This window comes from Heteronotia binoei, chromosome 15, assembly GCF_032191835.1.
Source record: "Heteronotia binoei isolate CCM8104 ecotype False Entrance Well chromosome 15, APGP_CSIRO_Hbin_v1, whole genome shotgun sequence".
In the NCBI taxonomy this organism is placed as follows: Eukaryota; Metazoa; Chordata; class Lepidosauria; order Squamata; family Gekkonidae; genus Heteronotia; species Heteronotia binoei.
The window spans coordinates 50,728,213-50,756,098 of record NC_083237.1 but is presented as its reverse complement, the minus strand read 5'-3'; the positions used below and the strand labels follow the sequence as shown (position 1 = coordinate 50,756,098).

The 27,886-nt window shown below is 48.7% G+C and overlaps 1 protein-coding gene across 3 annotated transcripts; it reads left to right on the top strand.

Annotated features, from left to right (window-relative positions):
- The first annotated feature begins 525 nt into the window (after nucleotides 1-525).
- NFE2L1 (NFE2 like bZIP transcription factor 1) lies at nucleotides 526-27,886 on the top strand. 3 transcript variants are annotated; one of them, XM_060256797.1, is made up of 7 exons: nucleotides 526-663; nucleotides 4,929-5,157; nucleotides 5,474-5,985; nucleotides 21,124-21,339; nucleotides 22,762-22,851; nucleotides 23,318-23,479; nucleotides 24,678-27,886. In XM_060256797.1, exons 3-7 carry the CDS (start codon nucleotides 5,476-5,478, stop codon nucleotides 25,992-25,994), a joined length of 2,295 nt encoding a protein of 764 aa, XP_060112780.1. In that variant the 5' UTR covers nucleotides 526-663; nucleotides 4,929-5,157; nucleotides 5,474-5,475; the 3' UTR covers nucleotides 25,995-27,886. The 3 variants fall into 3 exon arrangements, with proteins under 3 accessions (XP_060112780.1, XP_060112779.1, XP_060112781.1); XM_060256796.1 differs by lacking the exon at nucleotides 4,929-5,157 and having other exon boundaries at nucleotides 551-663; XM_060256798.1 differs by lacking the exons at nucleotides 526-663; nucleotides 4,929-5,157; nucleotides 5,474-5,985 and adding an exon at nucleotides 20,432-20,945.

The following is a 27,886-nucleotide window of genomic DNA, read 5'->3' as shown; positions in this document are numbered from 1 at the left end:
GGTCGGTTGCCAATGGCAACAATGCCAATATGGCTCCCCCCTGCACGAGAAAAGTAACAGGCCAGGAAGGCAGTTATGCCGATGACGTATTGGGACTGGTGGGGAAGGGGCAAGGACTGGCTGCGGAAGCCTCAGCTCGTGTGTCAAAGAGACCCAAAGACAATAGACTAAGGGAACATGAACCGCGTAGTGAATTTGCATCTCGGCAATTGGTTAGAAAGCTTATCGCTCAAATGTCGTCTTGGGTAGGGCCTGGAGAGCGGATCACAGATAGGAAAATTTGAGCTGTCAGTCAGTATAAAGGCCGGCCGGTCCGCCTCCATCCCACCGATTGGCTTTCACCCCCGCACGCTTGCATTTCTTTCCTCAGCAGCGAAACCCTCTTGTTTTTTTTTAACCTCTCGACGCTCTGATTGGCTGTCCCGGTTGTCATTCACAGTGAGGTGTGCCGGCCGGAGGAACGCTTTCACTCTGCGATTGGGCCGAGGGGCTCTCACCGGCCTCCGCTCTGGAGGCGGATTGGCTGAGGCCGCGCGGAGGTGGAGAGAAGGGTGGTGGCAGGCGACGGCGGTGGCTGTTTGGGGTTCAGGAGGACCGGCGCTGGGGTCAGGCAGCCCGAAGGCAACAGCGAGTACTCGACGGCGGTGTGTGAAGAGAGAAACGGTATGAAAGGAAGCGAGGGACCGGGGGGGGGGGCTTTGTGAGGGGAAAGTGGGAGGAGCTAAGCACAGCGGGGGGGGGGGCTGAGGACAAGCCGTTGAGAGGAAATAGGGATGGGGGGTACAGGTGGGTCGAAGGGGGCAGATCAGGGAAGGACCGAAACGTGGGGTTTGGAGCAGGCCATGTGGGTGGAGGGGGGTTAAGACATGTGGGTGAGGGGAGGGGGGCAGAGAAGACAAGTGGGGGCTAGGTAGAAGTGGGGGCAATGTTCCCTCTAACCTGTGTAGTCTTGTGAGCACAAATTCTACTTTGTGAGCTGCTGGCATTAAAATTGTGAGCTACTGCATAAATTAGTGTGCTCTGGAGCCCTATTTCCTGAGCTAAGACAAAAATGTGTGAGCTGGAGTCTAAAAATCTGCGAGCCTAGCTCACACTAACTCAGCTTAGAGGGGACACTGGGAGGGGGGGGGGTGCCCAAGGCAAAAGAGAAAGGAGGGAGCATTGTGGAAGAGTCAGGTGCAAATGGAGGTGATCCGGATGGAATAGTAGGGTGTGAGATAGAGGGGTGGGTAGAAGGGGAGTTCTGGGGAGTTATAGGGCAGAGAGATGTGGGGTGGCATGTGAGGAGGAAAGTTGGGTTGAGGATGTGAGGGGTTGGATGGAATTCCCGTAATCTTAAGTGGAAACGGAGCAGGCAGACGATTGGGGGGTAGGGATGCCAGCCTCCAGGTAGGACCAGGGGATCCCCCAGGATTCCTGCTTATCTTCGAACCACAGAGATCAGTTTGCCTGGAAAGAATGGATGCTCTGGACTGGGTGGATTCCATGGCATTGTACCGTGTTGTGGTCCCTGTCCCTCTGCAGGCTGCATCCTCGTATTTCCAGGAATCTCCCAGCCTGAATCTCCCAATTCTACCCCCCACGTTCCCCCCCTCCCATGACTAGGGAGAACCTGGCAACCCTAGTAAGGGGTGGGTGGGGTGGCGGTGAGTGTAGCTGGCCAGAAGGTAGGAAGTGGTGGGGAGTCTTGAGTGGGTGAGGTTGAAAGCATGTTAGCAACTAATGCGATAGAAAGAAATTATGTGCAGCAAGGGGAATAGGAATAAACAGAGTCTCGGGGAGGGAACCTAAAGGAAGAATGAGAGGTGGGAGATGTTCTGGGCAGGTTGCGATAGAGCAGGGTTGGCTTAATATAAGAGCCACATAGAATAAACGTCAGATGTCTGAGAGCCACAAGACAGTAATGTCAGATGTTTGAGAGCTGGAAGGAAGAAAAATAGATGGGGAGAGATGGAAAGAAAGCAACTTTAAATGCATTTTCGATGCCATCAACTGGCCTGGCTTAGAGAAGTGATGAGTATGTATGAAAGAGCCACAATTTGGCCACCCCTGCATAGAGGGTAGAGGCTGATTGCAGAGGTAGCAGGGTCATGATGGTTAAGGACAAAAGAAGGAACAAAAATGAGGGGCTGGAAGACATCAGAAGAGCAGCAGAAACTATAGAGGCAGCTGGTTAGGAATGTTAGAGATGTGAAGGAACTAAACCTTTTTAGTTCCTTTTTTTTTCAGGACAACAAAGAGAACAAGTGGCCTAAAAGGGAGGATGGGGGGGGATTAAATATGCAGTTGCTTGGAAGTTCATACAGTACTTTGTGGACTTGGGGAGGCTGGACAGCAGGATACAAATGTTTGAAATAAATAGTGTCACACAGTAACTCTGGATGAATTCATTTTTAGCAACCATTGCCTCCTGTTTGTGTCCTTGCCTCCACAGGTGTATAGAAATCATCACCCCACAAACAATTATCCTATTCAAATTCAACTCTTTGCAGACTTCATCTCAACCATGTTAACTATGAGGATGGAAGTTTAATTGCTTTAGAAGTTCCTGCTTTTTGGTTCAGGCAAGCTAACAGGGAGAGTGTTGAGAGGAAGTACAGAAGGCCAGCTGGGGTAGGAAAAATAGTGATTTCTAGAAAGGGGAGGGGACAATGAATTCAGCAGTGAAGAGCAGATTGATATGTGGCTAGGAGTAGACAGGTGACAGTCCCTTTTATGTTGCTTTGTGAAACAGCTGAGAAAACTTAACAAGGAAATATCTAGACAAGAGAGAACATTGTTTAATTTCAGCGAGGGGTAGGTGCTTGATTAAGGATGGGGATTTGGGGTCTTTCCTCGGAGGGTCAGTAAATGTCAGTCATGGAAGTTTCTGTGCTTCCTCGTGATGTTGTATAAATAGATAGGCCCCATGCTGGTCGGCAAAAGGACTTTGCAGTAGTGTCTAGCCTTGGGGGAATTTTTTCATGCTCTCTGCCTTGCCATTTGGATGCATTTTGAGAGGGTTTTAAAAGAGGCAGTGTGAAATATGAGCCCCGGAAAGTCCCAGTGATGAAGAAGTTAGGATTGAGAAGTGGGCATGCCAGAAAACAAACACATGGTAGGGGGTTCTGGCACTTCTTGTCTTGTTTTTGCTTAAACAAGTTGGGAGTTATGTACCACATGGAAAGGGAGAGACAGGAGGTGCAGGCTTCAAGGCCAAAAGCAGCCAGTGGGTTAGAATGATCACTCTTCAGAGGTAAGGTGTGGATTGTGCAACCTCTTGGCTCCCACTTGTTGCTGATGGCAATAGCAGCTGGATCAGGATGAACGGTGTCAAATTAATTGGGGCAGAAGTTGTGTTGAAACATTGGCTTTAAAAAACAAGACAGGGAGGTTCAGAAGCCATCATCTTTCCGCTTGGGGCTTACCTGTGGTTCAGAGGGTTTTTGTTTGAGCTTCCAGCTGGTTCTGCTTTCTGTTAACACTTCTGTGGTAGGTGTGTTTGGTGCTTTGATGTAGGTAAAATTCTGTACATGCAACTGTTGAACAGAGCTTTTGCAATAGCTAGGCTTTCTTGTCATAGAACTTAAGTGGCTTTTATTTTATAACTTCCAGACAACCAGCATTTTGGTAGATGGGAATTTGCTAAGGCAGTGGCTTCTTAGGCTTATGTATGTGCCTGTATGGGAAGAAAGGATATGCTCTTTATTGGTCCTCCTGCCTTTTTATTATGGCCTCCTGAGCTCATGCTGGCACTGCACAGACATCAGCTAAGTTGAGGGGAACAGGGAGGTGGAAGAGGTCAGATCTCTTTCCAAAAAAAGCCTGGGAAGGTAAATAAGCCTGCTAGATGGGCAGCAGTCTGCCAGCATTCTACACTCACCCTTCCCAAGTTACTAATCATAACATGTGTACTACATATGCACTGTAAACTTGGCAAGGAATGATAAATAAAATGATAGGGGGGAAATTCCTGTTTCAGGATCCTTTGAAAACAATAGAACTGTAAGTAATCAACAGTTCTGCACCTAGTAACTGCAAGAATGTGGAAAACCCAAAGTGTGGCAGTCAGCTCCTAAAAAGAGTTTTAAAAACCCAGGAGAGTGTGCAAAGAATGTTCTTATTGTTTTATTATATGTTGTACTCCGCCCTGATCCCTACGGGGAATGGGCGGAATAGAAATATACTAAGATAGATTTTAAAAATAGTATTTGGACTCTCTCAGGGCACCACAATGGTATAGGACAGGTATTGGTAACACAAAAAATGACCTGGTATTTCCTGGTGTGCAGTTGCAAAAGATGTAAGAAGTTTTGAATGGAAAGGGGACTTTATAGATATGCTTAGAATCCTATCCTTGTTGGAGAGAGGTGGTATTTGCCTTTAGGTCCTGTTAAGCCACCTGTACATTGGGAGAAATGTCCACAGACACATCTTGTGTTGTTGAATAGCTCCCCAGTCTTCTGAAGCCAGAAGATGACCCCAGCACTTGCCCTCATTGCAAACTGATCAGAAGGTCACACTGCATGAAAGCTTCATCAGCATGCTTTGACTGCAAGCTGTCAGCAGGTAGAGGAGGCAGGATGGCTGAAGAGGGAGGCAGGCGCCAGCATTCTTGCAATGTGGACTGCTTGGCACTTTGCTACATCTTATTGTGGATTGAAAGGGAGCAGAAAGGCTGGTGAAGGTGACCCAGCAGAAAAGGAAAAGTTGATTTTGCTTTGAACTGAGAATGGAATATGGTGGGACTGGGAGCATTGGAACAACCCTGACCCAAATTTAACATTGGCTTTCTTTGGTGCCACATACTTTTGTTGTTTGAGCTAGGTGAAGACTGTGCAAGATGGGCTCTGTGTGACCCATAAATGAGGATGAGAGCCAATGCTGAACAGTGCTCAAAGGGTGTGTCTCCCACGTCTTATCACCTTCATTTGTTTGCTGTGTTTCAGTATCTGACGAAACCTGCAGCAAGCAGTGGAAGAGTCTTTGAACCTTCCCCTCCTTGGGAATCTTGGACTCTAGCTGCTCCTTCAGGAACGCTTCTCAGAGCCGGAGGAGGAAGAGGGAGGGGAAAGAAAGTAAAGCTGCAGCTGTTCCAGCGGACTTGTCCCATCTTGTAGTTGGTGTGGGAAACAAGAAAGACTCAAGGAAGTTGCTGTGTGTGGACTCTGTGAGACAGTAAGTCACGTGGGCTTATATGCAACTGCCTCAGCTTGGTTACAAAACAGTTTGTAGTTCTGAGGAGGTAGAGAACACCAGAACGGACAGGAGTTCTGATGAGAGACAGCCTTTTTTTTTTTTTGCTTCTGGCGATTTTGAGAACCTTGTGTTGATCCTTTTGGTGGCAACCTGATTGATTTTACTTGTAAACTGAGTTGAATACAGTTGAGCATTTTTAATTCCTTAAACAACTGTGTGGAGCCTGGAGAGCTAGCTGGGCAAAGTGTGGCTTTTACAAAAACCCTGCTGCATGCCTTTGCTTCTCCTCTTACAGAAATGCTTTCTTTGAAGAAATATTTCACAGAAGGACTCATCCAGTTCACCATTCTCCTCAGCCTGATCGGAGTGAGGGTGGACGTAGATACCTACCTGGACTCGCACCTTCCCCCTCTGCGGGAGATCTTTCTGGGCCAGAGCTCAGCTTACACTCAGACGCAGTTCCACAACCTGCGCAACACTTTAGACGGCTATGTTATCCATCCCAAAAGTGTAGACCTGGACTACTATTTCACAGCTCGCCGGCTTCTTAACCAGGTGAGGGCCCTGGACCGGTTCCAGGTACCCACCACAGAAGTCAATGCATGGTTGGTACATCGAGATCCTGAAGGCTCCGTCTCCGGTGCCCAGCCCAGCACAGGCATTGTCCTTGAGAATGGTGGCAGCTTGCAAGATGGAACTGTTCCAGACAATGTGGTGAGGGAAAGTGGAGCAGAGCAAGGCTTTGGTGAAGAGTTGGAAGACTTGGGTGCAGTGGCTCCTCCAATGAATGGCGATCTAACCAAAGAGGTAAGGTGGCTTCACTTTGTGTGGTTTGTAGGCTGGGGTGGTGGGGAGGAGGCTGCGTGAATTTCAGAAGGAAAAATGCTGCGGGAGAAAGTCGGTTGGTTTCACATTCCTCGTTGAGTTGGGTAGCAAAGGAGGATTCTAGAAATCTTTCCCCTGGTCAAAAGACATCTTGGTTTGAAGTTAAAGCAGTTCCTTTGTTCTCAGCCTTTTGCTTTGCTTCGCAGAAGGCATCTCACTGAATAACACCACCTGTTTAGTTTGTAGCATTGGGTAATTGTCTCATTGCACATATCAAATGAGTGGTGATTTATTCAGCTCTGGATTGCTTCCAGAAGATCTTTCTACTCCCTCCTCCCTTCCTTTCTTTCAACACAGTACTAGGTAGGGCAGCTCTGCCCCAGTTTCCAGCTACACCAAGCCTTTATAGTCCCTTCCCTGAAGCTCTGTCCCATAGGGCTTTCTTTGTGAATGGCCTGTTCTGGTTTGGCTTGTCTGTAGATGTGCTTTGCTGGGGGAAAAGAATTCAATTAGTGGATTGTCTCCATGGGTGCTTCAAAACAGACAGGGTGGAATAGTCCTGTGGAATTGCTTCCTGGCTGCCCTTAATCCCTGGGCCTCCTGTGCTGAAAGAGGACGGCGTAACTAGACCTGGTGGCTGGGCTGGGGGTTGTTGAAACAGCTGTTGTGGCTGCCTTCCACTCCTGTCATGTTCTCTCATCCTTGTTCTTGGCAAAAAATAGGCTAAAGGTTTCAGAGAGCGTGGCCTTGGAAATCTAAAAGTGAAACTTGCTTTCGTTGTGGGGTTTTCCCAGCAGCCAAAGTAGGTGGTGGAAAAACCAAGAATGAACCAGTAAAATCATTGTATGGGTGTGTGAGGAAGATGTTTGTTTTGGGGCCTTCAGATGTGTGTCTTTTGTAGTCTGCAATTTCTCATGTTTGCAGATTCTCATCTCTAGAATGCCAATATTAGTGGCCCATTACTGTTAATTGTGAGATAAACAGTAGAAGCCACCTCAAGGTCATGAGTGCGAGCAGCTTGAAGGTCTTAAGATTTTAGGAGAGGAAAGAAGTGATGTATTGATAGTGACTTGTCCATGCTGTCTGTGAAGGAGAGAGGTTCAGGAATGCCTGCAGAAGTGTGTATGGAGCTCCTGAAATTCCTGAACTTAGAGAAAACAAGCCTAACTGGGTTTTTATGTCTCGGGGCAAGCCCCCTTCAGGCATAATGCTGAAGACCAACTCTGCGTTTGATCACCCTTAAACTTATAAGGCCCCCAGTCTTAGGGTATTAGCAGGAGGAGAGGTTACCAGTGCCATAGTATCGAAGTTCAGTTGGTACACATGGCAGTCAGCAGTATCTGGCAAGCTGCACAGCAGCTTTTAGTTTGGCATACTGGGCATGTTTCTGGCTGAAACTTTAAGCCCCCTCTGGGCCCTGGCTTTTTTGGGGGGGGGGGCTGCCAGTCATGTGAGACCTGAAGCTGGAGTGGCCAAACCATGAAATCATTATAATTCTATGACTCTTAGTAAATTTACAGCACTTTCTTGAAATGCTCAATGTCCTTCACGTTGTCTCTCCTACAGCAGTACAAGGCAGGCCAGTATTATCACCCCATGAGGGCTGAAGTAGATGCCTGCTTTCCTTAACCTACCCAGTGAGCTTGAGGTACACTTTTAACCAGGGACTTCCCATTGTGTGATGCTCATTATGTTATACCAGCTTTTTGTGCTCTGTGTACTGCTGTACAGGTACTGAGAGCACGTAATTCAGGAGCTGGGGCTGGGGGAAATAGCTATGCAAACATTTTGCTTGCCGTTTGGCAAGGAGCCATTTTTTCCTTTCTTCACTCAAGCAGATGATGTTTCAGATACAGGCAGCAAAAAGCACTGGAGAACTGGACGGGTTCATAGATGTCTTGATGGGTTTATAGATGTCTAAAAAGCTGGACTCTTCTTGCCTCTTCCCATGCAGCAAGCAGTGAAAGGTTGGGAAGGAAGGTTGGAGCTGAATTGATATGTGCACACTAGGTAGATTACTGACACTTCATACTGTACAAAGTGCAGCAGGGCTCTTCTTATGGATGTTTCCCCTTCATGTGGTAGTGGATGATACAGATGAAAGCACGCAATTCCTTTGCATTGCACTTATGGTTGCATTTTAAATTAATATAAGAAGAGCCCTGCTGGATCAGACCAATGGTCCATCTAATCCAGCTTCCTGTCTCACACAGTGGCCAACCAGTTCTTCTGAACAATATGAGGATACTCAGGAATTGACTCTGAGAATGAGAACTGTGTCTGTGTAGAAGAAGACCATAGATTTATACCCTGCCCGTCTCTGAATCAGAGTCTCAGAACAGCTTGCAATCTCCTTTATCTTCCCCCTCCCCCACAACAAACACCCTGTGAGGTAGTTGTGGCTGAGGGAACTCTCACAGAAGCTGCCCTTTCAAGGACAACTCTGTGAGAGCTTTGGCTGACTCAGGGCCATTCCAGGAGCTGCAAGTGGAGGAGTGGGGAATCAAACCCGGTTCTCCCAGATAAGAGTCCGCATACTTAACCACTACACCAAACTGGTGTACTTGCTTATGACCATGGAAAAGCAGGTAACGTGGAGAATAAGCAATTTATTGGTCACAATAAGCATCGGCTTCACACTAGGATTTGTTCATGGCACGGCCTTCTTTCGAAGAAGGCTTACCAGCTGACTGTTTCTTCATCCCTGCTTAATATAAGTTCTCTTTAAATCTGTTGAATGTCTGGCAGGTATGTAGCGCCCCTGTTTACTTAAGGATAGACTAAGGGAACATGGTTGTTGGGCAAATTGTGGGGCAGAATGGTAAGAGATATGGTGCATTGCAATTCACCCTGGAGTCAGAAGCACTGGACCATTTGGTGACTGTATGCTCTGATGGCAGGTGGGATCACAGATTTTTGCCAGCGCAGCTAAGGAAAGTGCTCTTTTCACTGTCCTACAGCAGCAGGCTCAATGGGGATATGGTTTGTTACGAAGGCCAGACAAGATGGCAGCCATGGTAGAGGCGGAGGGCAGTGTAGTGTAGTGGTTGGGCAGATAGTGGTTGTTTGGGAAACTTGATTCTAATCCCTGCAGCTGTGAAGCTCACTGGGCAGTTAAGGCCTCTCTCAGCCTGACCCATTTTGCTGAGTGTTGTGAAGCTAAAAACATGAGTCGGGGGGGGGGGGGTTATTTTACAACTGAGCGTTGTGAAGCTAAAAATGTGAGCCTGTGGCAAATTGGAATGCAGCTGTAATACTGCTTTGATGGTGGAAGCATAGGAGTTGAGCTATCGTGGCTCTCGGATTAGTTGCAGTACATATTTGGATCCAGAAGAAACTGAGCAAACCTTTAACCAGCGGTTTAGCTTGTAGTTTGGGCTTTCTCTTTCAGTTTCCCCCAAACAAAATGGGTTTAGTTGCTTATCTTGCCCGGGTGGTTGTGAAAGTGAAGGAAAGCAAGAATGTAAAAAACACGTGGCAGAGCGTGGGAGTCCGCCAGTCACTACAGTAAAGGTAAAGCTGTAGGAGCAGTCGTCTGTGGGAATGTTGAGAGAGGGGGATCTCCAACACCACTGTGAGTTTTCAGCTTCATATCTAGACACTTTTATCCCACCATTTCTCCAAGGAATTCAAAGTGGCGGTTGTGGGTCTTTCTCTCCTCCTCAGCCTCATGACAATCCTTTGAGGTAGTTTTGGCTGAGAGTGTAACTGACAAGATCATCTAGAGGCTGGTGAGGATTTGAACTTGCATCACCCAGATCTAGTCTGATGCTCTTGACTGCTACACCACTCTGGCTGTCCTTGGAAGTAATGTTTTGAAATGACATTTCAAGCTTTTGGCTACTTCTGTGGCGGGGGAGCGGGGGGAGGAATAGTGAATGTTTTGCTCCCAAAATAAAAAAGCTAGGCATATGTTGGGCAAATGGTGCAAGATTATTTTGGGATGATGTCTGAGGGTTTGCAGGCCAGTCGAGCTTTCCAGAAACTCATTCAGTTCCCAAGTGCATCGCTGGGTTGAATTTTGATTTTTTTTTAAAGCCCTGTTTCCCAACACGTGTTCTGTGCCCATCGAATGCAATGAGCCTGCTACAAACCTTTGCCGGCTTAGCCTGGATCCACTGCAAGGGAAGAACTTGGGCTAATCCAAGTACCGGTCGGCATAGGAGGTAAACATTGCTGCAGCCCTCAAAGCATTTTTTTCCTCCCTCACCCCACTGTTGGTCAATGCTGTAAGTCACTTGCCCTGGCCCTGTGCCCCTTCCTGTGGCTGACAGTGCAGCTTACCCCTGTCTAAATGAGCAGGTGGAGCCTTTTATTTATTTAATTAGATTTGTATCCCTCCCTCCCCTTACGGGCTCAGGGCGGCCTTCTTGTGTATGAGGGGACTCCCTCTCCCCTTTTCTTGTCAAAAATTGCAGTCCAAAACAACAATAGTGAAATACCTTTTAGAGTTATTGTAATTGCAGCTATTACTATGGTACTAATTATAATAGTTGTAATTATCAGTTGAGGCTAATAAAAAGGTATAACCCTGCTATTGGACCAGTCTTGTCTTCATAAAATGTCAAACCACCAGGGTTTGCCCAGAGATCGTGTATATCGGTGGTACTTCTGGCCTTTTACTACACCATGTGATAATGACAGCTCGACCCTGCAGGACTGGCGTGAGAGAATACGCAGTTTCCTGATGTGCTTACGCGGCAGGTCCTCTCTTTTAAAAATCAGCATAAGGGAAAGTTATGGAGTTGGTGCTGTTTTCCATGCACCTGATTACTTAAGTACAATAGTGCAAGTATCTGTTTCCACTTGCTGTTCAAAGGAGTGATCCTTTCAAAACTGGTGGTTTCTGTACCCTTGGCAGTAGTTCTTTGTGGATGAATGGGTGGGAAGGGTCTCTTTTCTTCCTACCAGTGTTCCCTCTAAGCTGAGTTAGTGTGAGTTAGCTCACAGATTTTTAGCCTCCAGCTCACACATTTTTGTCTTAGCTCAAGAAAAATGGCCCCAGAGCACAATAATTTATGCAGTAGCTCACAGCTTTAATGCCAGTAGCTCACAGAGTAGAATTTTTGCTCACAAGACCCTGCAGCTTAGAGGGAACATTGTTTCCTACATCTGCTTACCGCAAGTAAATGGTTTCTTCTCCTGCTCCTCTGTTACTTAGAATTCTTTGTTTATCCTTGTGATAGTTCCAGTCCTTTAATGTTTTTTTCTCTAAAACAGTCTCCCTACCACATAATTTGTCCTTTTGTTCTTGCTGCAGCCCCACTTGGCATGTGTGTGCATGCACCCAGCCCACACAGTGTTGCCTCTCTCCTGGAGGATGATGAGCAAGATGGTGCTTGCTGGTGATGCAGAGCATGGAATCTGATATCAAAGCAATAAATTGGCTTTGTTTTTCTTGTGCCTGAAGCGCTCTGGAGCACATAAAGGGGATTTTGAGATGCAGAGGGATGGTTGTCTGTCCATAGGAGTAGTGTGGAAAGCACGCTGTCATGCATTTTGCCTTTGAGAAGTAGATGGGGCATTGCATTAGAACCTTCCGCTTGTACTTAGCGTGATCTTGTGCTTATGACATTTTAAAAGCATCACAGTATTACTATTTGTACTCTAGAGTACTTGATTGCTAATATCAGGTAGAATACACACGTTGCTTCTAGAGAAGGCACAAGCTTTCCCCAAGTGTTCCTTGATATCCAAGATTCATATTTTGTTTAGCACCCTGAATGCAAACTTTGAGTTTTGACCCTCCTAGATGCTCTTTCAATAGAAGCAAGATGGGTGCCCATTGGTATCCCTGCTTCCCATCCTTTTAGAACTTGAGTTTGTCTACTCTAAAGAATTGTCCTTACCTGCCTCCTGTTCTGCTCATACTATGAGTTGCTCCTGTATGTCCTCTGGCTAAGCCTGGACTCAAATTAAGCCTTAGATGGTTCTTTCTGTTGTTATCCCTCTATTGGAGACTGAGGCCAACCAGGGTAGGATGGGAAAAATACTTATTTACTTGTTACCTTTTCATCCTGTTCTTTCTTCATGGAGCTCACAGCAGTGTGGATAAGACTCCCCTCCTCCATTGTGTCTTCACAGTAATCCTTTGAGGTAGGTTATACGGCATGTGTGATCTTGAACCAAAGATCATCCAGTGAACTTCATAGCCAGAAGGGGGGATGTGAACATGAGTCTCCCCATTCCTAATCTTAATATGCAGCAATCCTTGCAGCAGCTCTTTAAATTAGGGCCCTATGACTAGTACTCCTGTATTAGAGATGGAAAGCGGAGCCAGAAAGAAAGTGGCTTGTTTAAGACCCTGATTAAGGTCAAAGTTGTGCCAGGGACTTCCAACTCATGCCCTCAACACTGTTATTACTCCACTGCTAAAGCTTCTTTTCCCTTCATATCTAAAGTTCATGAAATCCTGGCCTAGAAAGGCCTTTTAATCTGGAATATCCCTTTGGTCTTCAGTGCAGTGTCATCAGATTGCAAATGAAGCTCTTCTTGTTGGGAGTGTGTAGGGTGGTGATGGGCCATAATAAAAGGGAGGTGTGTTAAATCTTACATATGTGCTTTATGAATGTTCTCTACTGTGTAGTTGAGATTTTATCATGCATCTTGAGAAAGCAGAACCACTTCTGTGATGCTGGTCGTGGGAATGGGGACATAGATTTCCAGCAGGAACTGCTGTTTGTTTGAAGAATGTCCCGCCTACAGGTCTATGCAGAGAGCCTCTGGCTGGCCTATCACCTCCCTCAGCTGTTAGTACTTGCTTCTTGGTCCTGCCCTGAAATGAGGTCCATCTAGACCTGCCTTTAGTTGCCTTGACCCATTGGCCCCAAGTGATGTGGGCAAAATACTTTTCTCAGGGTAACTATGCAGTCCTCCCCTTATCCTTGCTGCTAGTCTTTGGTAATTTCCTATTATTCATCCTTGTGTTTCTTCCTGCCCTGTGCACACCTGAGCCTTTTAGTTGAGCTTGCTGCCTGCCTGGTCTGGTGCATCTCCAGTCCTGATTCCACTTCACCTGATCCTAAAAGGGCTTCTCTTGATCTCACATGTACTTCTCACACCATGACTAGTTCCTGTGCATCCAGTCCATTCTTGGGTCCCTGCAGACAGCTACTGACCAATCCTAAATTACATCTTTTTAGCACCACTGAAATCAGTAGGCTAAGAAGAGTATAATTTTGCTAATGATTGGTTCCCCTAAACCAGGGGTGGCCAGTCTTGCTTAATGTAAGAGCTACATAGAATAAATGTCAGATGTTTGAGAACCACAAGACATAAATCAGATGTTTGAGAGCAGGAAGGAAGGAAGATGGGGAGGTGGAAAGAAAGTAACTTTAAACACATCCAAACTGCCAGCTGGCTTGGCTTGGAAAAGTGATTTAAAAAGAGAAATGCCTTTTCCAAGTTGGCCAACAGAGCAGTGGGGGCTTTGAGATCCACACAATATGTGTGAAAGAGCCACATGTTGCTCTTGAGCCAAAGTTTGGCCACCCCTGCCATTGGTACCCTCCTTCCTTCTGGCAAGAGGTGGGGAATCATGTTGTGTTCAGGATTCTGCCGTCTTGATGCCTAGCTGTTCCCCTCCTCAGAGATCCTGTGGGGTGCTGGTAGGGGTGCCAGGGTTTGCTTTTGATGTCCCTTGGTATCCTTTTCTGCTTCTGGTTTACATCTGGCATAGCTTGCTCTTCTAGAAAGACCTGCTCACCGGATTATGGTGTCCTCGCAGTATTTCCACAACAAGGGGATAAAAATAAATGCCCAGCTCAGTGAACATGTGATGAGAGTTGCCGGAGTTGGTATTATCCCACCGTGACCTGCCCCACCCCCAGCCTGTCAGTGCACTGGCAGCATATGGAGAAGATCTCCTTACTCTTTGCTGTGTCTCTTCTCTCCTGACCCCACCCCACCCACACCCCCGTGCCATTCCCAGCACAGAGGAGGTTGTTGTCCTTCAGGCAATGGCTGTAAACATGGGCTAGCTGAGAACATGCTGTCCCTTAAACCATGAGAGGTGATAGGAAGGGGTTTTTCCTCTCCGTGACCCCCCCCCCCCCGGCAACCTAATGGTCAGTAGAGTTAGGTGAGCTGTTCTAGTATGTGGACAGAGATTGTGGGGACTGTCAACTGTACTGCTGAACCCAGATACCCTCCAGAGCTATTTTACAAGGCTTGGTTGTGTCCAGACGGCTCCTGTAAAACAGGATGGTGCTAAGCAGAGTGGAAGCCTCAGTGGAATAGAGCAGTGCTCTTACGCGAAGACAGGCAGCTTCTTTAAAAGTGTATTTTTTAAAATTAAAAAAACAATTTAAAAAGAAACTGCTGCCTGCTAATGAGAATGTTAGTTAACATCTTTTGAAGTTCTGTGTCTATTTTTCATTGCTTTTTGTTGCTGCTGTTGTCCTCTACTCCCACCCCCCCTCTTACTGTACAAAGTAGGATCTTGACCCGATGGGTGTAGCAGCTCAATCTGCTTGAGGTTCTGGCTCTCATTTTGAAGTTCTCTTTCTTTCAGCTTGATTTATGGTCTTCCCAGGCCCTAGGCCTGACTTTGGATTACCTGCATGGACACACAGATAAAACCAATCTGAATCCTTTGAAGGGTTTGTACTGCATCACAGCAATTTCTTTGACATTCCAAAGGCTGTCTCCCATAGGGAAAACCATGTGCTTCGTAATAATGGGAGACTAACTCACATGTATGTTTCACTATGTATATGTGAGTCTCACAGCAACTGGGACTTCAGCCAATGTAGGATCCTCGAAAAAAGGGGTTTGCCAAGCTGTCTTCTAAGAGGCCTTCTGAAAGCCTTGGGAGGTGATAGATTCTGGCCAGCAAGGTTGCCCATACAGGGTAAGGGGGCCAGGCAACTGTCTTGCCTTCTTTAGAAATGGTTAATTGAGAAATACAATCAGAGGATGTGTGCTTGCATACCTTGAATAAAATTTTTGTTGATCCTAAAGGTGCCACTGGACTCAAACACAATTGCCCACCTGGTACAGTCTCCCACAAATCTTTCAACCTTCTCCTTGCTCTGACATCCCTCCACAGGGAACTGGGTGTCTAACACCTCTTTCCAGTCTCTGAATCCATAACCTCATTTCTGTGATATTAGGCCTCCTTTCAACCTCTACAAATGAATGGATGAGGTTGGGAGGGCTTGGAAAGTCTGGACTGAAGATTCAGCACCGTTCAGTGGATAGTAAAAGGAATGATATGCTTAAACTGGCCTTGTAGATCCAGTGCTTAGTGGAGCTTTGCTTTTTGTTTGGACAAGAGTGAGCAAATCCTGTCTCCTTATGTCCATACAGACTGACTGTAACCTTTCTCCCAGTGCCCTCCCCACAAGTCCCATGGGAATCTTTGTGTGGACAAACCAGTTGCTCTTGCATGACTGAAAATGGGCCCCAGGAAGCAAATGTGTACCCAACCCAGAAGGTGGGCAGCTTTAAGCATCATGTAGCACTTCCTGAGGGAGTATTTAATGCTTTAAATGAGTTCTCAGGAAGCAAATAGAGCAGACTGCCATGCTGTCAGCCTCAATTCCAGACATCCTATACTAATTGTCAGGGTTCAATCCCTGGCATCTCCAGTTTAAAGATATGGCAACAGATGTGGTGAAAGCCTGAGACCCTGGAGAGCTGCTGCCAGTCAGAGTAGACGCTGACTTTGATGGACCGAAGGTCTGATTAGGTATAAGGCAGTGTCATGTGTCAGGCTTTTGTGGCAGAGTGGGGATTTGAGCCTGGATTTCTCAGATTCTAGTCCGTCACTGTAACCACAACACCACACTGTAGTTGTGTGACTTTCCAGAAGAAAACCTTGGAACCTTCCTAGTGTCAGTTTCATTGTTACTGTAACATCTAGATCTGTTCAAGTTTTGGGGTTTTCCATATCCAGCTTTTTGACGGAGTCATTCCCTGTCAGGTAACCTACATATCAGGGTGCAAAGTAAATTAACACTCTCTCCTTAACAAGGTTTGTTTCCATTTCTTTTCACTCTTTTCAGTGATAAACTTCCTACTGTCAATTTGGTGATTGCCAGTCTTGTTTCAGTAAATGTGTCTGGGTAAAAAATGTCCCATATAGCAGCCCTGTGTGGTGTTTTCTAGGCTCTGGCTACACAGTGAGTTGAGCGGTCTGAGTCAGCTCACAGTACGACTGGTGGCTAAAGATGATGAGCTTTCCGTGGGGATTTTGCAAGGGCAGCAGCAGAATTGGAGGGGGGGGTAATAGCATGCATTCATTTTCCAGATTTGCTGTAAACATTCCTCTGATGAATGTGAAACATCCCTCCCCCCTGTAGAATACTGCTGCTTGCTTGCATATGGTATCATTAGATTAATAAACACTTCACACACCTCTTTTCTTGAAATGCTAGAGCAAACTTCGTGCATGTAGGGCTGAAGAAATCCCAGGTGCCTGGTTGCACTGGAACCCAAAAATATGGTGCTGGCAACACGATTTAGGAATTTACTTTTCTCTGCTTGCCCTGTGAAGAGGAGGCACCCAAAAACCCTGCCTAGAAACCAGAGATCCTTTTCCCCCCCAGTTGTGTTAGGGAATGCTCATCTATTTTGTGAGTGTGTTCTGCATCTCTGCTTTCTGTATAAAATGCTACTGCTAACATATCTGCAAAGATAGTCCTGACAATGTGACTTGGTAAAATTTCAGTGTTGGGGTGGAAGGGGAAAGCGAGTGCTTCAAGCAGAGTTTCCAGGAGACAGACTTCAAATTTGCCTGTTCCTCATAGCGCAAAGTGTTAAAGCTGCAGTACTGCAGTCCTAAGCTCTGCTGACAACCTGAGTTAGATCCCCAGCGGAAGCTGGGTTTTCAGGTAGCCGACTTGAGGTTGACTCAGCCTTCCATCCTTCCGAGGTCGGTAAAATGAGTACCCAGCTTGCTGGGGGGAAAGTGTAGATGACTGGGGAAGGCAATGGCAAACCACCCTGTAAAAAGTCTGCCATGAAAACGTTGTGAAAGCAACATCACCCGAAAGTCAGAAATGACTGGTGCTTGCACAGGGAACCTTTCTTTTCCTTGGTAAGATGCAGTGGAGAAGTTAAGCAAGATAAGTAATTAAGAGTTAGAAATAAAGAGGTTGAGTAAGGAAATATTTTTGAACATGTCTTGTATTAGCTATAAATGCTCTCTCTGTATGCAACATCTATAATTTTGATAATTGAAACTATTTTAGAATCTTATTTTTTCACAATAAGAAAAAGAAATGTAAAAGAGTTAGAAGTAGATTTGCTGCCTGTGTCCAGGCTGCACAGTTTTCTTCACTAGCAGTTCTTGAGCATTTCTTTGCCCCCATTTTTACCCTCCTTCCCTAGCATAGGCCCAAACTGGATTGCAATCCACAGTTATCATGTGTATGGCTATCCCTAGTTAATCTGCTCTTTATAGCTCTTTGGTCCAGCAGCAGTCACTCCATCCCAATGTCAAAAAAACAAGGAGGGAGGGCTCAGCTCCATGATTAAGTCACAGTTTGTGTTTCCCCTTCTTATGTGCCAAGAAAATTGTTTCCATCTCTTGGTGACTGCCGGGCATATGGGTGTGTTGCACAGGCCTTTGGATCTGACCCCACCCTCCTATCTTTTCTCCCTTACACTCTCAGAGGGAAGCCCTTTTTTGTGTGTGTGCCCAGCCTGAAGCAGTCCAAGATGCTCCTAGGGACAGGCAGTTCTCTGTGTTTTTGCTTTCTGGCTGTTGGGATGGGGGTGGGAGATGCCATTTCCCCCTCTCCTGTAGTCCTTTCCCCCACCCCCAGTTTCTTAGCAGAACTGGTCCTGGTGTTCTAGCTCCTGAAGCTCAAATTTCTAATAGTAGGGGCTGAAAAGTTCCTGATGAGTTGCCTTTTACATCCACACCGCCTCAAATCCTTCTGCCTGTGTACAGGAGGGGAAGCCTGGCCTTCCCAATCTCTCCTTCCTGTTGTAATCTGGATCGATTGTGGAGAGAGGATTGCGTGTAACCCCTGGGGAAAGTAGCTGATATTGTGGGCAGGGGTGCTGTCTGCAAGGGCTTATTCTAGTACGCGATGCTGGGGGCAGGGAGACAGGAGGGTGTTGCCAAGTCCTTTTTATTCTCCCTAGTGCTCCTCTAGCACCATCACAGGCGTCTCTGCCTGGCTTGGGTGGGGCATCCTGGCGTGGGAGCTTCTCAAGGAGACAGAGGCCCAAACGCCGCTGCTGCAGCTCCCAGGGCGACCTGGGCGGGGTCGAAAGCGAGGAGAAGCAATTGGCTCTCCTCTTCGCATCCTAGGTGACGAGCGCAAGGAGGAGCCCTTTCCCCGCATCCTCGGCAGGGACCCGAGGCATGGGATTGGCTCTTGTTGCATCCTAGGTAACCAGCACAGGGCGGAGCCTGGCTCCCTCTGCATCCTCCGCGGTGACCTGGGGGAGGGGATTGGCTCCGGCTGCAGCCTAGGTAACAGGCGTGTGTGTGTGTGTGTGGTGTGTGGGGGTGTTGTCTCAGTCTCGCTGCAGCCTCAGCCCGGCACATGGGGTGGGGATTCCATCTCTGCATCTTGGGCATTGAGCAGGGGGTGGGGATTCGCCGGAACTCCTCTCTAAGCGACAAGCCAAGGAGAGCAGAGGATTGGATCTCATGCTTGGGAGTGGGGGAGGGCTGGCTCTAGCACAGCACCTGTGGGTCACATGCTGGCAAGGGAGGGAGGGGGGCTTCCAAACAACTCAGGGGCAGCTGGCAAGCCTGCCAAAAAGAAAAAAAAAAGGGAAAGCACAGCTGCAAACTGAAACTGGAGATGTCTGTCCGGCACCCTGCCTGGGTCACCCAGCTCTGCCTGCCTGGAATCTGCGCTCTACATAGACCATGATCTGGGTGGACAGCTCTGGGAGCGGCAGCTGGGGACATGAGAAAGGTATCCCTTCCTTTTAACCCTTTTCATGCCTGTCATGCTTGCCTGCCTCTTGCTTTTAGGCAGAACCAGGCCAGCTCTCTCCCACTAGATGCCAGGACCCCAAAGGGGGTCTTGCAGGGAGCTAAGGGTGTAGAGTACCTTGTTGAGGACTAGTGGACTGAGAAAGAAAGGGGGATGGCGACTGAAATGGGCACAGCGGGTGATTTCTGGAGGTTTCTCAATGGGGACGTTCAGGTTACAAAGCAGTACCATACGGAGGATGCGTGTGTACTAAGAGGGTCTTGGGGCAGCAGTTCCCATGCAGAAGGGTGAGGCGGTTTAGGACAGGTGAACAGTTCTGAGAAGGTAATGAGGGAGAATTTGATTCCCGTAGGTGTCCTGGCCCATTACGCCATGGAAGGTGGGGCAGGCAAAGGTGGGGGCCTTGAGGAGGCTGTGGTAGAGGACGCAGCCTGTGTCCCCCATTCCCGATATTCTGTTCCAAGACATAAGTGGTCTTCTCTAAGTAACCAAATGAAGCTTCCATCTGGCTCAGAGTCCTTAATCTGAATGGGCATTTTGGATGATGAGAGACAAGTACAGAAGGGAGGGGAGGTGAAGATGCCATTCTGGGTCTGGTATTTCACAAGTGAGAGCTTCCATGTCTTATGAGATTTTTTTGGGGGGGGGGAGGGATTGTGTATGTAATCATTAGTTAGTATGGGTGAGTACTGGTGGGGAAGGATTGGCTACTAATAGCCCAGTTAGGCCATGAAATAAGAGTTGGGTCTTGGGGCATGTAGTTGCTGTAGGCCCCGTCAGAAAAGAAGAACTGGGAAGATTTGTAGAAGAGGCGGTTTGCCGCCCTGAAGTACTTCAGCCACGACTTGAGGTCAGCAGTGGGGTTGACACATTCAAGGCAGAGATGTTCGGTTGGGGGCAGGGGAGACAGCGGCATCATTCTCAACGTTCCAGTGTTGGTAGATTGAACATCCTTGAATTCTGGGGTGGGGAGGGAGATGGGAAAACTAACTCTATTGCTGCTGCGATCTGCGTTCTCGTTCTGAAAGAGGGAACACTTTATTCCATTGGGTTCTCACTTCAAAAAGACAGGGGTAATGCCTTAAAGTGGGTACACTTGACAAGCTTGAATTCGTCCCTTCCTCTTTCTCATACAGGAATTGGGGGGGGGGGGGTTCCATGGGAAGTAGATGGGTGGAGTCTGAAGTTCCGGCTGCCTGTGACACTCGACTGCAGGTTTTCTTGTAGCACTGAATAACTACAGTTGGCAGTTTCCAGAACTGGGCCTAGGATGAAAGGAACACGCTCCTGCAGTTCATGAATAAATATAGCCTGCTGGTGGTGGGTGGGTGGGTGGAGGGTGGATCAGCCCCCGGGGAGAGGCCTGTCCTGCAGAGGAAGAATGTGCAGGATATTGCGGGGTCGGTGGGTGGAGGGGAAAGGATGCCTGGAATGGGTGAGGGCTGGTCACAGCTTTGCAGTTCAGAGAAGGCAGGGTTTGGTTTGTTTGTTTTTTTTAAATAAGGGTGGGTTCCATTGACAGGGCCAGCTAAGATGGGAAGCAGCTCTGCTGTCTGGAGCCTCAGAGCTGGCAAGGCACAGCACGCATGGCAAGCCGGGTTCTCAAGTTGCATCAGGTGGCTGGAAATGCAGAGATTCCCCACCCCTTTATGCAAATGCCCAGAATGGCACCACAGGCTGATGCAAGCCCGCTATGGAGCAGCAATCCGGAATGACAATTGGCCCTCCCCTCCTCCCCCGCCCCCAGCCAGCCGTCTGAGCAGTTAAAGCTGCAGACTCCCTCCTGCCTGGGCCGAGCACTGCTGCGTAGCATGGGCAGCAGCGGCAAGGAGGAGACAGCTCGGTGGCTGTTCATGGAGTTCCGGATCTGTGCCCCGGAGCAGCCTCTTTGCAGAGCCGCCCCTGGCCAGCTCCCCGCGCAGAATGGCTGTAGGTGGGGGGAAGGTCCCTGGAGCCCCACGGCAACGGGGGTGGTCCAGGAAAAGAGGGGGGAAGGTGGGGCAGCCCCCTGCTGTGAAGGAAGGCTGGCACTTGGAGGTGAGTAGGGTCAAATGGGTGGCAAAGGCTGAAGTTGTCTTGGTGCTTTGGGCGTAGGGACTGCCGATGGTTAAACTGGGCGGGGGGGGGAGCATCCTCCAAGGAAGAGGGCTTCTGAGCAAGGGGGAGTTAAGCACTGAAGAAAAGTTTCCCCCCTTCCTCCCCCCTTCCCTTTTAGGACATTGATTTAATTGACATCCTGTGGAGACAGGATATCGACCTTGGAGCCGGGCGTGAGATTTTTGACTACAGCCACCGCCAGAAGGAGAACGACGTGGACAAAGAAGCCGGCAGCGGGCAGGAGTGCGGGGATGGCTGGAGGAGCGGAAGGGGCGACGTGGCTGACAGGGCCCTGCTAGTGGATGGCGAGACGGGGGAGAGCTTCCCTGCCCAGGTGAAAACAAAAACAAAACCACCCCGCCTTCGGTTGGGCCTGGCCGGTTTTCTCATCTCGGGGTTTGGTCTCTCTTTAACTGCCCAATAGGAGAGGGAGGAAGAATCTGCAGCTGCCTCCAGTTGGCTGCGTGCTTCGGCTGGCCTTGGAGCCAGAGAGGCTTCTCTCAAGGGGAAAAGGGAGGGCCCCGCACAGTGATGCTCACGAGTGCCCTCCCTTCTCAAGCTGAGCCCCAGAGAGAAGGAGTCCCTGAAGCAGCTGCTAGCCAGTGTCATCCAGCAAGGAAGCAGTGTGGCTTCTCCCACTTTGTGCTAGTGCCATTTGGTACCTCAGCTGAAGGCCTCTGTCTGTGGTTGTGAGTGACCCTTCCTGTGTTTTCAGCAGACCTCCGTAGTTCTTTCTGGGAATTACCTCTGGTCCCAGAGCTTTTCCCCCAGGGTTCTGGCTTTCTCTCTTCTCTGAGAAACTGGGCTGCTTCCCATTCTTTTTTTTAAAAACAAACAGGAAAAAAAAAACTTAATTTTTTTGCATGTAGTGAAATTGTATTCCAGCGTTTTCGTATGGTTGCCCTCCTGATCTTTCAGAGTAGGTGTTGGTGACCCCCTCAGGACAAGGCTAGATTCTTTGGGTGTGGATGGCTTTTAGGGTAAAATGCTGGAGCTCGCTGTGCTTGGGTCTCTTGACCATCTTTAGCCAGTGGGAGGGATGCCTGGCCTAGTCCTAGCTGCCATGTTACCTGGGCTGCTGTGCTTGCTGGCAGGGGTGGCAGGCCAGAGTGTGGGCAAGCCTGCCCCCTAACAAATGGACACTTTGTGGGAGTTGCCAACACGATGCGAAGAGCGTTCTGCATCGTGGGGAGACCCAGCTTCAGACCCCCACTTTTTGTGAATCTCTCAGGGTGAGCTGGAGTCATTCCCGTTCTCTCTCTCGGCCTAACCCATCTTACATGGCGGGCAAGATCTTCCTGCTTGTGGGCTACCCTAGTTCACAAAATGTTATTTTGATTACAGTCCTTGAGTGCTTTACTTTCTTTGGCAGAGACATGGCTGGGTATGCCTGATCCCAAAGGAGGCAATTGGGTGTAATTGAAGCAAGGAAGAAGGCACAGGGTACAGAGGGAGGGGTTAGAATTCCGGCTGCGTTTGTTGCCAAGATGACCTGTTAGCAAATGGAGCATCCAGAGCCATGGGCTGGTCTAGATCATTGGTCTCAGTTATGACTCAGAGCTGGGCTTTTTTAAAAAGTTCACATACACACAGACACAAGATGGACAGTAAAATAAAATTAAAAAGGGTGCAATGTTTCAGGCTCGGGTGAAAGGAAGTCCCAGGTCCGGAAAACTGGACTTCCCCGGGGTAAAGGATCTTCGTGGCTGGGCTGCAGTGAACTAAAACTGGTGTCGAATGCTTTGCTGCCTTCCAGGTGCCTGGTGTGGAGGACCAGACAGCCTTGTCTTTGGAGGAGTGCCTTAGGCTGCTGGAGGCCACATTTCCCTTTGGAGAGAATTCGGAGGTGGGTGTGCTTTTCTACCCTTGGAGATGGGGGGCAGGTGAATCCTCTGGGTCATTTCTGCAGGACTTTTCAGTTTGTGGAGGGAGCGGAGGACCCTCCTCCTCACGTCCTTGCAATAACCTTGGGAGGCCTCTGGGGGACCATTCAAGGTCACTTACTGATGCTAACCTGGGTGGGCTGCAGCTCAATCCAGCATTTTGTCTGCCATACCTAGCTGTGCTTTGCAGGCTTCATTAGGCGAGCTTTCCTAAACAGGGAAGAAGGCTTGCTGCTGCACAAAGAACAGGGAAAGGGAGGGGGCTATGGTGCGTGCTTCTCCCCCCACCCCCCTTGCTTTAAAACCCTTTGTATGTAGGAATGACTGCCCCAGTCTGAATCATTCCAGAAAAGGAGTCTGGACTGGCCGTCTCAGATTTGACTTGCCTAGCTGCATTCCCAAGGTGAGCAAACTCTGCTTTGTCTTCAGTTTCCAGCTGCAGATGCCCCCATCCTGACGGAAGCCGTGCCTAGTGAGAGCGGGCCATCTGTTGTTCCAAACGGGCTCCTGTCTCCTCTTCTGACAGAGACGGAGCTGCCCTTTGACCTGGAGCAGCAGTGGCAGGACCTCATGTCTATCATGGAAACGCAGGTGAGGAGGGCTGGCTGGCTGGCTGGCCTCTCTCCATGTTGCATATTCTGGATCCCCTGCTGCTTCCTCTTCTCTGCATCATTCACACCTTTTCTATGCAAGGAACGCAGCCCTACGTTTTGCTTCAGCAGTCTTCTCAACAGTAGAAACGGGTGGTTCCAGTTCACTTTAATTTGACACTGTGACCAGCCTGGACTGTTTTCTTTGTAGGCTTCAAGCCTTGCAAGCGTGAAGTTGATTGTGTGTGCTGTAGAAAAGCCGTCTCCCCACCAGCATTATTCTGATGACAGACAGAAGTATAGAATAGGTGCAGACGCCATACACATTATTCACCACCTAGGGGGATGCGCAGAGCAGCAGACTTGGAGGCACCCAAAAGGCAGAACCTCCCACCAGCCCAATGTGCCTTCTAGGCAGGGAGTAAGACCAAATGGCTGCTTGCAGAGTAGGAGGCGGGCAGATACCTCTGAGGCTTTGGGAGGATGGGTTTCCTCTACACCGGGAGCAGAGAGCCTTTCCAGCTTTTTATGAGTTCCTGGTTGGGAGGAAGGCTTAGGCCTGTAGCACCTCTCAGGTTTACAAGCAAAGCTGCCTGTAACTGTGGGCTGTGCTACTTTGATCGTCCTTCCTTTTGGAGGATCTGGAATACTGTCCCCTAGTTGGGGAGCTAAGATGCAAGGCCGTTTCTGAATCCATATTTATTGCACACTGAAGAAAAATCAAAATGAATGAATTGCACGTGTTGTGCTGAGAGTATTTTTGTATACCTTGGTACAGTTTTCATAGCTAAGCTAAGCACAATGTATAAAAGCACACATAGCTAAGCACAGTACACTGGAAATCCCTTTTTTAACCCCCCCCCCCCCCATATCTCATGTCTGTCAGAAGTTCCTCCATTATCATGGTGTGATGGTTTTAAGGTCATAATGACCTATCTGCTCTCTCCCTGCCCTTTTTATTCATAACATCTGGCATGATGGAGACGCCTGAGGTACTCAGAAGTTCCATAGGTCTACACGGCTCAAAGAATGTGTTTTAGGATATGGACTGTTAAGGTTTTCTGTTGGGATTACGTGTGCGCGGTGGGGTGGAGGGGGCTTGCTTTGCATGCCTGCTTCTGTCCTGTTTGGAGGTTAAGGAGACATATGTGGTGCAAAGCAAGAGAGACATCTGAAAGAATCTCTGTTCCCTTTATCAGGGTATGGAGGTCAACAGCACAGCGGCCACAGAAAACTTGTACAACAGCACAGGTGGAGACATCCTGACAACCAATTACAGCCTTGCGCCTTCCACCCCCATCAATCAGAATGTCAGCCTGCATCAGGCATCCCTGGGCAGCTGTGCCCAGGACTTCCCTTCCCTGTTCAGCTCAGAGATTGAGAGCCCTTCGCTAGCCAGCAGCTCAGCTTTGTTGCAGCTGGTCCCCGACAACTCCACCGGCTTCAGCTCCACCTTCGGCTCAACCAACTTGAGTGGGATCTTTTTCCCTTCTCAGCTGAACAACACTGTAAATGACACAGCTGGGCCCGACCTTCCAGATCCTCTAGGGGGGCTCCTAGATGAAGCCATGCTTGATGAGATTAGCTTGATGGACCTGGCTATCGAAGAAGGCTTCAACCCAGTGCAGGCCTCTCGCCTGGAGGAGGAGTTCGATTCAGACTCGGGGCTGTCTTTGGACTCGAGCCACAGCCCCGCTTCTCTCAGCAGCTCTGAAGCCTCTTCATCGTCATCTTCTGCTTCTTCCTCCTTTTCTGAGGAAGGCGCCGTAGGCTACAACTCAGACTCTGAAAACGTGGACTTTGAAGAGACAGAAGGGGCTGTTGGGTACGAACCAGAGTACAATAAGTTCTGTCGCATGAGCTACCAGAACCCTTCCCAGCTGCATTACCTGCCTTACCTGGAGCACGTGGGTCACAACCACACCTACAACATGGCCCCCAGGACCTTAGAAACTGACGAGCCCGAGCCAGCCAGTGTGGGAAAGAAGAGTGCCAAGGAGAAGCAGGCCGACTTCCTGGATAAGCAGATGAGCAGAGACGAGCACCGAGCCCGAGCCATGAAGATCCCGTTCCCCAACGAGAAGATTATCAACCTGCCTGTGGAAGAATTCAATGAGCTCCTGTCCAAGTACCAGCTGAGTGAGTCCCAGCTGAGTCTGATCCGGGACATCCGGAGGCGGGGTAAGAACAAGATGGCCGCCCAGAACTGTCGCAAGAGGAAGCTGGACACGATCCTCAACCTGGAAAGGGACGTGGAGGACTTGCAGAGGGACAAGTCGAAGCTGCTCAGGGAGAAGGTGGAATTCCTCAGGTCTCTACGCCAGATGAAGCAAAAGGTGCAGAGCCTCTACCAGGAGGTATTTGGCTGCCTGCGTGATGAGAACGGCCAGCCCTATTCCCCAAGTCAGTATGCCCTACAGTACGCCAGCAATGGCAGCATGATCCTAATACCACGCTCTTTGGCTGACCAGCAGGGCCGGCGGCAAGAGAGGAAACAGAAAGACAGGAGGAAGTGAGGGGTGGCGACGATTGGCAGGGGAGTTCAAAACTCACTGAGACTACATCTCAAGAAGGGCCGAGCCCGGAAGAAGCTGAAGGAACTTTCATGCCCTTCTTATCCAATATATCTTCTCAAAACCATGATAGCTGCCAGTCAGTGTATAAGAGCAAGACTGCAGGGCGGGGGGGCCGACAAGTCTGGAGGGGGTAGAATGGCAAAGCATGTTGGGAAAGACCTGTGCCCCCAGCAGCCTGGAACCAATTGTTGGAATGTTGTGGGGGTGGGAGAGATTGCTGGCATAACATGTATGTGGGAGGGGGGGTGAGTCGCAGAGGAGGGTAGAAAAGTTGTGTTGTTACAGCTGGGACTTTTTAAGATAAGGGGGGAAACGTTTTTTTCTGTGGAGGGGTGAAGCAGGCTTAAGAGAGCTTTTTTTTGAACTTCCCAAACATAGATAAATGTCAGGTATCTGGGTTAGTTTCCTTACCTGTTTTTTGACATCAGTTGGGTGCAATTTAAAAACTCAATTTTATCCTGCAGTTAGCCAGTATTCCTTCCTTAGTTCCTGGAGGGGGGGGGGGACACAAGAGCAGCTGGGAAATGTCAATTTGGGTTTGGTTATGGGCTGTTTCCTTATCCCTTTTGACTGTGTGGGGGGGAAGTGAGGAGTTTCAATTCAAGGAATGAACTGGTGCAGCCTTTTTTGGTGGCCTTTTAGCACCTGCCATAAACACCAGAAGGCTGGGACAGGTTAACAGAACAGCTAAGGTGATGCCTCTCCCCATTAAACTCTCGCCAAGCATGTCACTGCCCACAGCGAGGAACCAGCATGGGTGCTGAGCTTACTCCCTCAAGATGCATTAAGCCGAGATGGTACACAGTAAACTGCATGCTCCGGTAACCCATCTTTCCCACGGATTGGCTTGAAGAAACTGCTTTGGGGGGAGTAAGTGTGATCCCTGGCTTCCTCAGCTGGGTTGAGTGTCAGTGTGATCATCACTGTTTGGTCTGCCACACAAATGGGTTTGGTTCCCCTTAAAACAGGCTTCTGGTACTGAGAAAATTGCCCTCTCAATGGCAAGCCCCCTTTTCCAAGGGTAGTTGGATTTTAACGAATGGTTTTAGAGCAACGTATGTCTTGTTCTCTCCCCACCCTTTCTCACTGTAGATTGATCCTGTAGCAAACACATGTAGGAAAAGCAAGGGAAAAATGCCCTCCCTGTCCTGGACAACCAAGGCTGCTGAATTTTTTTTTTTGCCATAATGAGACTGTGATCCCACAGCTGGCTTCCCTTGGTTCCCTCCCCCTTTTTTTAGGGGGGTGTCGCTCTGACCTCTCCCTGTCCTTTTAAAAAGAGTAAGGCAAAAGATGAGGGTAGTGCCTTGAACACGGCTGGCCTCTAGCTTCGCGGCAGTCCTCGAAGCTGTTATAACTTGCAGTATAGCACAGCTGGTAGCATTACTGACCTTACCAGCACCTGAGGAGCTTAATGGCTTTGGGTCCCCCTCCAGCCAGTGTGTGTGTGAGGGTGTAGCACTGAGATGAGTGCCCTCCGGAGGATTTGAAGGGGTTTATGATGTGCTGTTTATATGGCCACCTGGGGTTCCCTATGATCTTGCCTTCTTTTAAGGCTGATTGTTGGAGAGAGAGCATGGGGAGGTGGGACAGTCGAGCCTCTTGTGCCTGCAAGGTGTGTGACAGCATGAAAACTTGAAGCACAAAATGTGTCAAGAGCTGTGGCTGGGGTTTGCTGGGTGCTTCGGATGGAGCCCTGATGTGTGCATGTGTTAATTTATTATTTTTTTTCCTTTTAGAGATTTTTATTTTGAATGGTTTCTGTGATCTGTTGGGGAGAGGAGAGAGTGAGCAAGCACAGGATGGAAAAAATTAAAAAGGCTTATTCACTA

Coding starts and splice junctions, on each gene's coding strand:
- NFE2L1 (XM_060256797.1), top strand. CDS start 5,476: ATGCTTTCTTTGAAGAAATATTTCACAGAAGGACTCATCCAGTTCACC. Junction 22,852..23,317: donor CCTTTGGAGAGAATTCGGAG/GTGGGTGTGCTT, acceptor CTTTGTCTTCAG/TTTCCAGCTGCAGATGCCCC. Junction 23,480..24,677: donor TGTCTATCATGGAAACGCAG/GTGAGGAGGGCT, acceptor TCCCTTTATCAG/GGTATGGAGGTCAACAGCAC.